Source organism: Gasterosteus aculeatus, chromosome 21, assembly GCF_964276395.1.
Source record: "Gasterosteus aculeatus chromosome 21, fGasAcu3.hap1.1, whole genome shotgun sequence".
Taxonomy (NCBI): Eukaryota; Metazoa; Chordata; class Actinopteri; order Perciformes; family Gasterosteidae; genus Gasterosteus; species Gasterosteus aculeatus.
In genome coordinates this window covers 5,726,048-5,739,174 of record NC_135708.1, presented here as the reverse complement: position 1 = coordinate 5,739,174, position 13,127 = coordinate 5,726,048, and the positions used below count along the sequence as shown (strand labels likewise).

At 45.8% G+C, this 13,127-nt stretch overlaps 1 protein-coding gene across 1 annotated transcript in view; it reads left to right on the top strand.

Moving 5' to 3' along the window:
* The window catches only part of LOC120811856 (uncharacterized), a 39,848-nt gene that overhangs the window by 23,037 nt on the left and 3,684 nt on the right, over positions 1-13,127 (top strand). Inside the window, exons 19-29 of the mRNA XM_078096877.1 lie at positions 1,060-1,095; positions 1,812-1,856; positions 1,934-1,987; positions 3,453-3,515; positions 4,235-4,288; positions 5,385-5,456; positions 5,858-5,893; positions 6,727-6,771; positions 10,928-10,960; positions 11,416-11,562; positions 11,800-11,854. Coding sequence (XP_077953003.1) covers positions 1,060-1,095; positions 1,812-1,856; positions 1,934-1,987; positions 3,453-3,515; positions 4,235-4,288; positions 5,385-5,456; positions 5,858-5,893; positions 6,727-6,771; positions 10,928-10,960; positions 11,416-11,562; positions 11,800-11,854 — 640 coding nt within the window. The remainder of the gene's footprint in view (positions 1-1,059; positions 1,096-1,811; positions 1,857-1,933; positions 1,988-3,452; positions 3,516-4,234; positions 4,289-5,384; positions 5,457-5,857; positions 5,894-6,726; positions 6,772-10,927; positions 10,961-11,415; positions 11,563-11,799; positions 11,855-13,127) is intronic.

Genomic DNA, 13,127 nt, shown 5'->3' with positions numbered 1-13,127 from the left:
ACGTAGTGCGGCGAGACACTTCAGAGGTAAACAGACTCATTCAGTTGTGGTACGTTCTGTGTCTGCAGAGAGTGAAACAAACAGAAACTGCCTTCAACCTCATGGTGACGTACTTAAAGAACTGAACCAGCGCTACAGTTATTCTTATTTATAGAGCACATTTTTTCTCAACCTAACTCGGCTTCCCCGAGTCGCTGGTGGGCGGACCCGCCGCGTGCAGCGAGTAGCGGGTAAATGTATAAGGTGGGAAACGCTTGGTGACGCTTGGCAAATATGTCAAGAGGGACGAGCGCACGGAAGCGGAGAGAATCTGGTCAGTTCTCAAAATACTAAAGTATTCTTTCTGTGCTGCGGTACAGGTTTACGGCTAGTTTCACGTGTGCGTTGCCAGCCGTGTGTTAGCGTGTTAGCACGTAGCGTGGCCCCCGCTGGAACACGTGGATGTTGCAAACAGTGTAAAGGGCTTTGCGATCTCGAGGATGGTTAAAACTTTATTGTGTGCTTTGTTGTGTCTGTTTGTCTAAAAATGAGTTTATTTGCTGCTGTTCATTTTTGTTTTAACAAGCTCCCGCCTCACAAGATCTCCTCACCACACAACGTGTGCGTCAAACCCCCAAACAGTAACACAAGTTCACGACGGTTCCCTTTGTGTGACGTAGCTGAGACGAGAGGGAAGTTCTACACTCGAGCAAAAGTAGTAAACTAATGTGCACCGATCCGAGGCCCTGCAGTGCAACAGATAGGACAACTTTTATATGGATATATAATTCTGTATATAGTGTTTATTTACAAATATGTCATTCTTTGATGAGCTAATGCCTGGACAAAAGGGTTGTTGTATTTTACATGTGAAATAATAATAACTATTAAATCACACAACACGGAATCAATCTTTTGCATTGTCGTTACAATTTGATGAATTCTATAAATACGTGTGAATTATTCCACATTTTATCTTCTCAGTCCTGTTTTCCACAGGAACATGTGAATGAGCGATGATGATCACATGGCAAACCGCCTGTAAGGGGAGAAATACTGACGTGTCTGTTGTGTCTTCAGGGAGTGCAGGGTGCTGCTGGAGCTCAAGGCGGCCCAGTGAGTTGATGTGGATTTGATGTCCTACAGAAGGCTGGATGCAATGAGTGACTAAATGTGATCATGTGATGCATGTCAAGAGTTAAACGTTGAGAGTTGAGCGTTCTGTCCATATTACAAGCTACTGCTTTTTAACGACATAAGAGAGAGCTCCCATTTCATTGGTGCTTTTACACATCTCTGTGTTCTAGTAAAGCCACTGCTAGCCCGCCTACGCACACACAAACACACACGTGCACACACTAAGACACACGACGGACAAGGCCGTCCTTCGTCTTCTGGTCTGCACATGGACGATGAGACATTCCATGGTGAGCTTTGAGGAGTGTCGGCCTGACAGGGCCCGCCTTTACGTTAGAGCTTTTATCCAATCACATTTCAGCCGTCATTTGGTCCAAGAGATGTGCCCGAGGCCGTCAGAATCAACAGTGCGGTCAGTTATAGTGCATTGTTGTCTCAATGAGAAGTTTCTGCAGCCGTGGCGTCATGATGAAGGTATTAGGAGGTGGACGCATTGAGGCAGGACTGTGTGGAACATCACTGAAGGCCTGAAGACAGGAGCTATGCACCTCAATCCAATTCATTATATTAACCAGCGTCTTGACGTGAATGACAAATGTTCCAAATGATTAAGGATGAGGATACATAATACATCCACTAGTTGGAAAGATGGAGACCTCATGTATGTATTCACACCTTTACTGTGTCGTCCACAGGGTGTCCAGGGTTCTCCTGGTGAAAAGGGCCCAGAGGGACTTCAGGTACAGTAGGACTCAAAAAGACTTGTTAGAATTGTCTTGAAGCTTTAATGGATTGTTTCCCTTCGATGCCTTTTCAGGGCGCGGGCGGCTTGCCGGGTCCAAGAGGACGACCTGGAACAAACGGGGCGCTGGTTGGTTCAACAGCATCATCCCTCTTTTCTCAACATGCTGAAACAATGCGCTGGCCTTTCCTAGTATTGACCCTTGTTCATAGCCAACGCGATTCCTGCAGGAATCACTCCCCACCTTACTGCACTAGAGGATTGTGCTCGTTTGTCAGGGAACACGTTCTCAGTGGTCCACGGGGGCTCCTCCACTTCCAGCTTTGCTCAGCATTGGAAGCATTCTTGTCAAAACAACCTTTCAGTGGAAGTTCACGTAGGTTTAAGGTGTACGGTAGTTACAGGACAAATCTGTGTCAACCTGTAAGGTGGGCCGGTTATTAAGATCTTACATTTTCAAATGATATTATTAATCTGTCAAAAGTATTATTAATGATTACTTACCTTTGTCCACATTTGAATCCTAAGGGGTCTTTGTGTTAAAAGGGATATTACAAATCGTTACCTATGAGTGAGTAAGGGGCCCCCTGTTCACCCATTAGTCTTCCAGCAGCACAATTCCCTTCATAATGAGATGATTCATTCAGCCCAGGCACCATGTGAGCCCATTTGATTTACTTAGCAATGCCATTAAGGTGGTGAGTGGCTGTTAATTTAGAGCCAGAGTCAGATGAGTGTGTGTGGGTTTACAGCTGTACACACAGTCAGCCCCCCCCCCCCCCCCCCCATCTGGTAAACAAGATTACACCTGGACACACACAATCACAGCAGAGCGAGTAGACGCCTCCATGTGGTCCCTGGAAAGTATGCCTGTAGCTCAGTGCCCTCTTGTGGGGGGAGTGAAACAGCACAGATGTGTAATGAAGAGTGCAGTGACCACTGGATGGGAATGCATGCACATTAGCATGAAGGAAACCTGTGTAGATGAACACCCAACATGGCTCCATTACAGATTTGGGACTTTTTTAGACTGCATTTGCTTCATACTTTTTCTGTGACACAAAAACAGCTGATTGGGATTGACGGTTCTCTGTCCACGTCTCATATGCAGTCTGTGAGTTCTGCACACCTTGACAAGAGGAGCATGACATTGTACTCACAAATATCTGAAGATGTTAGATGTGGAACGTTGGTTAGTTGGTTTTCTACAGTTGTGCCATCGCGTTTCATCGATGAGGCGTATATACATCGTTATGTTTAGCTTGCTATTGACCTGGAGCTCATATTATACTTTTTATTGTCCCTCACAGTCAATCCGATTACGACACTGTGGATTCATCTGGTTCCTCTGAGAAAGGCACAATGCTTTCTTCAATATGCAAACGTGTGGATGTGCATGGGTTTGTTTGGGAGTGTGTGTGTGTGTGCATTGTGAGTGGACTTAAGGCATCTCATCTCCCCTCAGTACCTTCTGACTAAGCCATCACAGACTCTGCCACATCCAGCCCAGAGCTCTGTGCCTGTCTCCCATCTCATTCTGTCACCCCTTCCTTCCTCCCTTTCCTCCTCTCCCTCCATATCTCTCTCCGTCCAGGGAATCCAGGGAGCCCAGGGGCCTCAGGGGCCGCCCGGAGAGTTTGGCCCAGATGGTCCCAAGGTGCGTACCTTATAATGAGTCTTTATGCTAATGTGCTGCTGCAACCCCCCCTCCCGCTTCTCTTGATGTTCCCGTAGAGAAAACAGCGTTTTGCTGAGAGGGAGGCAACTCGTTTGGAATGAAATTGTTTCTAAATAGAAGTGCTACACTGCCAAAGACTGTTCACATTGAGACGTGTCACATTTTCCCCTTCAAAGAATACATCGGACTCGACATTCAAATTGATCTTTTCCCATAAAGAACTCAAGTCAGGGGTGTAGCCACAGACCCATGTGGAACTCCCATCATGTGTTGTTGCACTGTCGTGTAGTTTGGGGATTTGCAACTTGGTCCGATGGTCCGAACAGAGATGTGATATCATAACTTTCAGCCCTGGAGCGCAGACGGTGCATCGCTGAAAGGTTGGGAAGCAGAATGCTGCCTTTTCATGCATTTGATGGTGAACTGTGCCGACAAGCAGCTCCAACCTGCAATCCACCGACCAGCTCAAGATCTGTTCAAGCAGCTGTGAAGAGAATGGTGGTTTTAAAAGGGAAACATTGCAGAGTATTTGACCGGTAACAAATGACATCATATCTTTCCTGCTTTGTGCTGGTTTCCGGTGGTGGGAAGTAGCTGAGTACGTCGACCCGAGCAGCTACTCCGCCTGAGTACACATGGGAGGCCCATCTGTGTCACCAACAGAAGGCCCTCACAAGTGTGTTATGTGTTTCATTTAGGGGAGGTGTGGAGACCCAGGAGCCACCGGACCTGCTGGTCCACCAGGCCAGAAGGTGAGGTTAGCCAGCACAATGGTCCCCCTTCCCCTCTGTCTGTCAGTCTGTCTTCAACGCTTTCTTTTGCTTTGTGTTTTCTTTGAGACCTACTTAATCGTCTCATAATTACAGGTATTCTCATTATATATCTAGTGTCACTGTATCATCTTCAGCTAGATGTGCTGTGTCCAGGGAAATAACAAAGCTGCTGTTGCCGTTGATCGTAGTCTTTAGTGCGCAGAGTGAAATCAGGGGTAACAACTACACACTGAACCGATGTGTGAAAGGGGGGCGGCTTACAGTGCACGTGAACGTGCCCCATCTACAGCTTTACATTTTCTCTTTTCTAAACCAGCATCACTCTCTCATCGTGCCAGAAAGTTCCTACTTCCCTTTGGGTCCTGCTGATCGTTGACAGCTGGACTTTTATTGGAATCAAGTGACGCGTTTTCAGCAATTGAAAAGTCAACTTTGTTTTTAATTGTGAATCTCTTTTGCTATTTAAAAATCACTGTATATTTTACGAGTGAAGAAATAAATCACACAAAAAAACTTTTGAATTTTGAGAATTGGCTGAAAAAAAATGTCACTGAGAGGGTATCAAGGCCTATAAAACATGGAGATACCGGGCTAAACACACATGCATGTGGTCGCCTAGCGTGTGGATGGTAATCGTGGAACGTTTTACCACCACAGAGTGAAGATGAAGTGACAATGGGCTTAGAACCCCCCCAACGGCGTACAGCTGCATTCAGCGTCGTCTGTGCTACCGATTGGTTTTGGGGTTTTGGGTTTTTAGCTTCTAGCTTCAATGGAAAAAGTTATCTGGATTCATTTCCAGATAACTTTCCAGATTGTTCCTGTTGGAAGTCGCTTCTGGCTCGGTGACCTTTAGGGCGACCCCTGACCCTGAAGCAGCTGGCAAGTTTCTACACACAATAGGAGAGACACACCTGGAAAGAACTCTAGCGTTATTTTCCCCTGTATGTGCTTCCTCTTTGGACATGATGGTGGGACACGTGGGGTGAAATGGGCCAGTTTGAGGAACACAGCAGAACAGCACCACTGTGGTTTCTTCGATGGCAGCCATTGATTTACACTCTCACTTCTACAGGGCTCGGCAGGGGAGTCGGGGATTCCAGGGCTGCCGGGTGCCACGGGACTGTCTGGGTTCAAAGGTCACAAGGTGAAAGTCATCTATTATGGTACATGCACCATTTCAAATAACACCTAGATGGTTTGGTTTAGAACGAATGGTAACAGACGACACTATGAATGATTTATAGCCTTCGTTTGCATGTTGGACTGTAGATAGTAATGGCTGCTATGATATGTACTTGTTCATACGTTGCTTAGATGACATGATTCATTTCAATGGTGCTGAAGGTCGTCCTTCTCACTTCAAAAGCCGTGCGTGAAAGCTGATAAATAGGAGGCGCCCTGATCCTGATCAGTGGCTTTGCCGGCGTCCTGTGCGTCTCTGGTCACTCCCCATGCGGCTGACAGAGCGGACTCCTCCACCAGCCTCTATTTGGATGTGACACTTCCTGTAAGTTGGACGTCTTCTAATATCCAACGTATCTGTAGGGGGGGAAAGGAGAGACGGGCCCTGGAGGACGCCAGGTATTACACCTCACACTCACGCTTCACTGTTCAACACACAAACTCACAACACTGGAGGAGTTGTGGCATCAAACCAATGTTGGTTAAGAAGCCTTTCCAGGGGAGGAGATCACGGGCAGCGATTCCACAGAACAGGGTCAACAGGTAGCATCATGTCCTTAATTAAACCACAACTAAATCAAGTACAGTACACACACACACACACACACACACACACACAATACAATCAAATAATACCTCCTCTGTAAATAGACACATTATGACACTCGGCCTGTTTAAACATAATTACAGTAATCCCGTTACAGCTGTGTGGACTTAAGGGTCTCAATGGCTTCGTATAATCTTCCATTGTCATATCATACCTTATATTAAGAGACTGACAGTAAATATACTACATAAAGTCCATCTCACATCATTATGACATCAAACGTCTGAGCATCAACACAGAGGAAGCGATGAGCTCCGTTACTCAGTCGCTTCCTTCTTACGCGCTGTAATTGAAAAGAGGCGTCAGGAGCAGAGGAAGGAGCGCTGTGTGACAGTGCTGCAGGAAAAGAGATGGAAAGTCCGGCTTGTTGAAGGTCACCAGTAGCCAATTCCCCCCCTGTCCCTCCCCGGGCCGCTCTTATTGGCTGATAGTAGTAATCATGACCTTTTCTCTACACACACACACACACACACACACAGAATGAAGACATGGGACTCCACAGTGTAACACACACACACACACACACACATCTAATTCACCATCGCTGCACACGTTCAATGACACACACACACACAAACCAGCACGTGTGCAAACAAACGTCTAATCATGATGTATGTCTCTGCAGGGGGAGCGAGGCACAGATGGAGATCCAGGGACTCCCGGTGTACCTGTGAGTGTAGATTTGCACTCCCCCCACTGGGTGGCAGTGAAGCTTTTTTCAATGTTGAGATTCAGTTCTGTGTTTGAAATATATGTGCAGGTGTGCAGTGAGTTACAAGGACCAATGGATGGCAAGAACATCTCCACCCATCACTTACAAGCAGCTAAATAGTGGTCGGAACTTGAGTTGTCAGTTCTTCTGATAAAGTCACAACAACTGGAATGAAGATGATATCAATACAAAACAAAAGTTACGTGAGTAACTACGGTTCACTGAATCCTGGATGACCACAGGTCTTTTGTCTCGTGGCTGCGCAGGTTGAGTATTTTATAAGAGCAAAGTCACCTGTGACCTCAGGTGACCTCCACAGTCTAGAAGTTCTGGTGTCGTCCTGAGATCAGTCCTACGGTATCTAAGCCCTTAGAGTGCAACTGGGTACAGTAGTCTCCCCCCCGATGGAGGGTCAAACTGGGACAGCTGGATAGGTTGGTTGGCAGCGGGCGTGCCGGCCTCTTTGAGCGAAAAGCTGTAGTCGGCCACAAGGGGACATCCGAGCCGACCGGGCTGGCGTCAAAACGGCAGCTTCAAGCCTCCCAGCCGTGTGTCACGTGGCGGGGAAGGCAGGACCCAGACGCAGAGCTTTGGGAAACTAAAAGACTGATAGTCAAGACTTCAAATCAAAAAAAGGCCAAGGGAGAAAAATGCAGACAGGAACCAGGAACCCTCAGACCCCGTTGACACGATGGGGAAACCTTTTGGCCTTTCATTTACACAAAAATGGAGGTTTTATCACGGAAAACGATCATTTCTAAAATCTCCGGTCAAAGTGGAGATTTCTGAAAACTCAGTTTTTGTGTTTGCGTGTGAACTCGGTCCAACGGAGTTTTAGGTTGTCAAACGTCACAGTATGCGACTTGTTGTTGGTTTTGAGAATTCTGATTGGTTTGTCTTTATCCTTCTCGTTACACTGCCGACTACAGGTTTGGCGTAGTTATGATGGTGCCCGGGGACGTATTTATGCAGGTTCATATGAACAGAAACTTTTTTGAAAACAGAGGGGCAGAAATATTTGTTTCTGTAAATACTGTAAATATGTGTAAATGTGGCCTCAGACTTGAACTTCCAGAACATTCATTAATGACGTGACACGAGACGCACACGGCTTAAATACACTGGGAGGTGCAGGTGATTGGACACAGGTGGAAACAATCATGACACGGCAGCCAATCACAGGACAAGGCAGGAAGTGAAGTTACCCAGGGACACAAGAGGCCAGAAACTACAAAATAAAACAGAACCCAAACCGTGACACCCTGCCTCGATTAGGTGACACCTACAGGTGGGTGAGTGCTGAAGCCTTCTGCAGAAGGATGTATTATTCCTGCAACATGGCAACAAATGACTTTTTGTTGATGACATAATCAAAAAAAGGTTTTAAGAGAGATCAGATGAGCTGAAATTTCCTCAGCTGGTGGAAAGATGAGAATAAAACGTTCCTCATGAGTAATTCCAAGGTGAAATAAGGCTTCAGCTGTGAGAAGCAGGGTTGCAAAACTGATCGATCATCACAATAATCTTCCTCATCACTATTTGGTGATGTTGAACTTCAAGCCAAGCTTTATGAAATCCACAACTTGATACCAACACCACCGGCTGAGGAGCATTCAAGGAATAGATTAGCACGAATTGATCACTGAGCTGTGGATCTTCTCCTATCCAGAAAGGGTTTAGACCAGCGATTCCCAAAGTTTGAAGGTACTGCAGGTGGGCCGCGAGCGGTCATTCACAATAAATAAATAAAATGTTTTTAATTTTCAATTTTGAAAATTTGAAAAAAAAAAATTTGATTTAAATTACGATTGATAAGAACGCACATGTTGATAACGCACATGTTTTTCTCAGTTTAAGTATTATTTGAACAATTCTAGCGGCACATTAGTTATGTGAAACATTAACTGATGAAGCACAAACAACAATACGGCTCTCGCTGGAAACGGCTGCTCTTGTCCGTCTGTCGTTGTAGTATTAAAGTAAATATATATGAGCTCTGGAGAAAATGGTATACAAAACATACATTGTTGTTAATACATTTTTAATCGGTTAAATTCTTAAACTAGGGATGATTAAATGACCTTATGTTTTGATCAGAGTTGTGATTAAAGGTTTGGGTGGGCCTTCAAATTCTTGAGTTTGGGAACTGCTGGTTTAGACAATGCGCGCGTGTGTTAAGACCGAGTTGTGTAGTCTTGTTTGTGACACAGAGAAAAGAAGTGTATTTCTCAGTTTGCAGTCTAATGTTCCCACTCTGTACTTCCACAGTGTCAAGAGCAGCTCAGCCTACATGAGACACACTGTCAGGTCCAAATGCATCAGCAGTGAATCACAAGTATTTTACTGCTGCAATGACATATTTTCGTCTCCAGACAGACTTCCTAATACTTACTGGGTAAAATAAATATGAGCGTTTGCTCTACAGTGCGTTTTGTTCTCCTGGTGTCCTTCCTCATTCACTGTGTGTTCTCCTCCGATCTTCAGCTCCTGCTGTCCATATTGGACAGTGTCCTCTGGCAGGATACGGACCCCCAGATTACTCTGAATGTTTCCCCGTTGGGGATTATTTCTGCTCCTGATGGGCAGGTGGCATCTGGAATGGCAGCAGGTGTTGACATGCAGTTTGAGCTTTGAGTGGTGGAGACTGGAAAGGCGAAACCCAAACATACAGGCAAGGTGTTGACTTCCACGTTGTGGTGCATAGCTCAGAACGCTGCACACTCGGGGCCTCGTGGACCAGCGCTTTTGTGCCCACGCATGTTTGTTCCGCAATGTGCGCGTTAAAGCGCGGCGAGGTACAAACAAGGCGCACGGAGGTAAAAGCGCAGACTGCCTGTCGCAGGAAGTGAAAAAGGCAAATTGTGCTTTTCCGTGTCATGCGTATGCATTCATGGGAGGGTCAAGGGGAAAGTGGGAGTTGCATAAAGTGCGCCTAATTATGTGTCCGCGGTATGTAAAGACACCGCACGTGGAAGCGCGCCTCCGTTTTGAGGTGAAACTTCTCAGCCTCTTAAAAGCAGGTGTAAACCAAAGTGCTGGTTGTCTCACACATCTGGCGCGTATGGCGGCAAATCACTGTCAAAATTCAAGAGCGCAAATCAGGTTGATGCGCGTTGATGCACATTAAGACCGATGTGTTGATAAATCATCAATGTTGTTTTGTATTTTTAAGGATATACATAGAATATGACACATACAGAATGACACACACGCACACACACTGATGTGCGTTCAGTGTAGACAGTCACTCCCAGAAGAGATTTAAAGGAAAACTGTGTGGTTCCAACGCAGTTATACGAGGCCCCAATCAGCTTGTCAGTCCTTGGACACCAAAAGGGGAGGCCATCATGTTTCAGTGCACAATGAAAACCTCGCCGCTGTATCTCCGGTGTTTGAGATGTGAATATGCTGAAAGTACTTGTATTTCTATTATTAGTCTCATGACCACTCAAAGCTCTTCCACCCTACATGTCACTCACCCATTCATACACTGAGGACAGAAGCTTCGTCAGGAGCCGGGAATCAAACCTCCGATCCTCTGATTGAAGGACGACCTGGCACCAGACATGAGCTTTATGGGGGCCGGACACCTTTGTGTCTTTTGTAATGGCCAACTGGAAACGGGGAGAGACAAGGTTGTGGAATGTAACAGAGGGTCCCAAGGTAGAAGGTCGGTGGGTGATGAGGGCTGTAAGAAACTCCACAACAGTCTCTGTGGACATCACAATGCTTCTAAAAAATACTCCCCGACCATCTCATGCAAATCCTTGGAAAACATTTTCTCGAAGCAAGAGAACTTTTTATTTGTATCCTCCAGGCGAAGGGGTGTTGAAATCACCTACCAGTAAAGAAGAACATGCAATTGCAAAAAGAGGAAGCATTTTAAGGAAAGCAGAACACAGTCAGAGCTTTTTTTAGAAACAAAAAAAGCTTCAGAGAATGCATTACAGTGACCTAAACTCCTTCGTGAACGGTTGTGTTCAGCAAGGCAAAGCAGCAGGTTCTTCTGTCCTTTCATATGAAGTATGAAGTTACTAACTGTCTCTCTATTTCCCCCACTTCTGCACCCAACCCCCCCCCCCCCCCTCACCCCCCACTTTTTTTCTTCCATCAGGGCGAAAGGGGACCCATGGGAAGGAAGGGGGAGGTTTGTCAAATTAGACTTTGTGATATTAAATATAATCCATTCGGCCTTGTTCTGAAGCCTGTCAAGCTGTAGAAGACTTGCACAGTCAATACCCCCAGGCCGGGGAAGTCTGGCCCTCTTTTCTAAAGGCGCACATATATACGGAAATATCAAATAGTACAATAGACTACTGTGTGCAGATCACAATATGTGGAGATCCAGCCTCCTTCACATGTGGAGGACGTCATCGGATGATAAATTCATTTTAATGTTGACTCTTTTAACTCTTAAAATGCTGAAAAGTTCTGAGTATAGAAAAACGTTACACATATGCCGACCTACACTAGATAAACAGTATCTGGGAATGTTTCGGAGAAGGTATGTTACTATCATTATGTGTCAATAGCAATAATAATGATTAATCTCTTCTTTTGTAAGCTTTTTTTCCTCCTCTCTTATCCCTTCTGTGTCTCCAGACTGGAATGACAGGTGACTCAGGCCACAGGGGGCCTGAAGGAAAGAAAGGGGACATGGGCCACATGGGACCTGCTGGTCCCAGGGGTTTTCTTGGTCAGGACGGATTGCCGGGGCGACCAGGTCAACCGGGATATCCTGGGAAGCCTGTGAGTGACGCCCTTCTCTGAGAAGATACATGGGCTGAAAGAAGGCATCAGTGATTTCCTGCCTCGACTGGGCCGTTATGTTCAGGATTAATGGAAGCGTCGCTGTCAGTGAGGGAGCGCAGTGTGAAGTCAGAGGACGAAGCGTTGAGGAGAGGGTGTAAATCTGCAGGCACGCTCGGCTTTTCCCAGTCCCACAGCTGATTCAGCTGAATCCAAGTGTAACTGTGTGTTTTGCAGGGCAAGCCTCCCTCAGATGAATATCTTCTGAAGCTGTGCACTGATGTTCTGCGTAGTAAGTATTGCTTTGTTTTACACTCTGGTCTGAAACTCCCTCCCAGCACGCACCAAAGGCTGCTAACAGCTGCCTCACATGTCTATCTGTGGCTGTCTGCTGCTACCTGACCAGGCAGTGCACACTTTTACAACCTTCTGCAGGAAACAGCTGCTGCTGTTGTACAAGCTCAAGGTTCTTAGTCCAGAATCCAGGGCGCGCAGTGCCACAACGGGATAGTTTAGTAGGCGGAGATAGAACTCACTTGCAGAGTTTAACAAAGACGACTTTATTAATCAAAACCACAAATCAAGATGCTTTAGGGGCAAAACGCAGACAGGACGGGGACCAGGAATTCACAAACACAGGAAAGACATTCGGACTCCTCGGGAAACACATTCAATGATGCAACAAGGGACAAAAGATGGATTAAATACACTGTGGAGGTGCAGGTGATTGGACACAGGTGGAAACAATCAGCAACACGGCAGACAATCACAGGGGGAGACAGGCAGGAATTGAAGTTAACCAGGGACACAAGAATGAAACTACAAAATAAAACAGGAAACAAACCCAAACCGTGACACGCATGTGGCCGCTAGGTAGCTCCCAACATGACGATAGCTTCGCCGGCGGCTAGTGGCTAGCAAACATCAACAACAGTGCTATCAGCGCTACCAGTGCGCTAACCTGCGCTAACCTGCCCAAAGCAGTCGCCCGTGTTCTGAGAAAGTTACAGGCTGTCAAAACAAAAGAATTAGCTGAAAGACACCAAAATGCTCCTCATGGATGACAACTGGTTATAGCGGTCTTCAACCAAAATCCATGATTGGTTTATTGATTGATTGAGGTGGCTTCTTTAACCCCCCTCACACTTTGCCTAAATGAACATAAATGAACTTGTGCTTATGGGTAAAAAACTTCGATGAAGTTGCAAAATACATTTTCATCCTGATTAGAAGCAGACGTCGTCATTGATACATGTTACTCCTGTCAGCAAAGGTAGTTGCCCAATTTGCAGAGTTAGCATCTAATATATTAGTCAATCAATGTGCTTATTTCTAATTGGATCATTAACAATGATGGTCAAACTTGATTCTTTCCACATGTAATTGATTGGAAAGGACACAATATATTTTTAGCTAAAAGGCTCCTGATTGCCTACGGTTCCAACATAATGGCAACAGTGCAGAGGTTCTTAAAATCCCATAGGGACCGTATTATTGAGTCACACTCTATTAAGAAATATCATCTGATATTTAAAACAGTATTGGATACTCAGCACCTTTTGGCT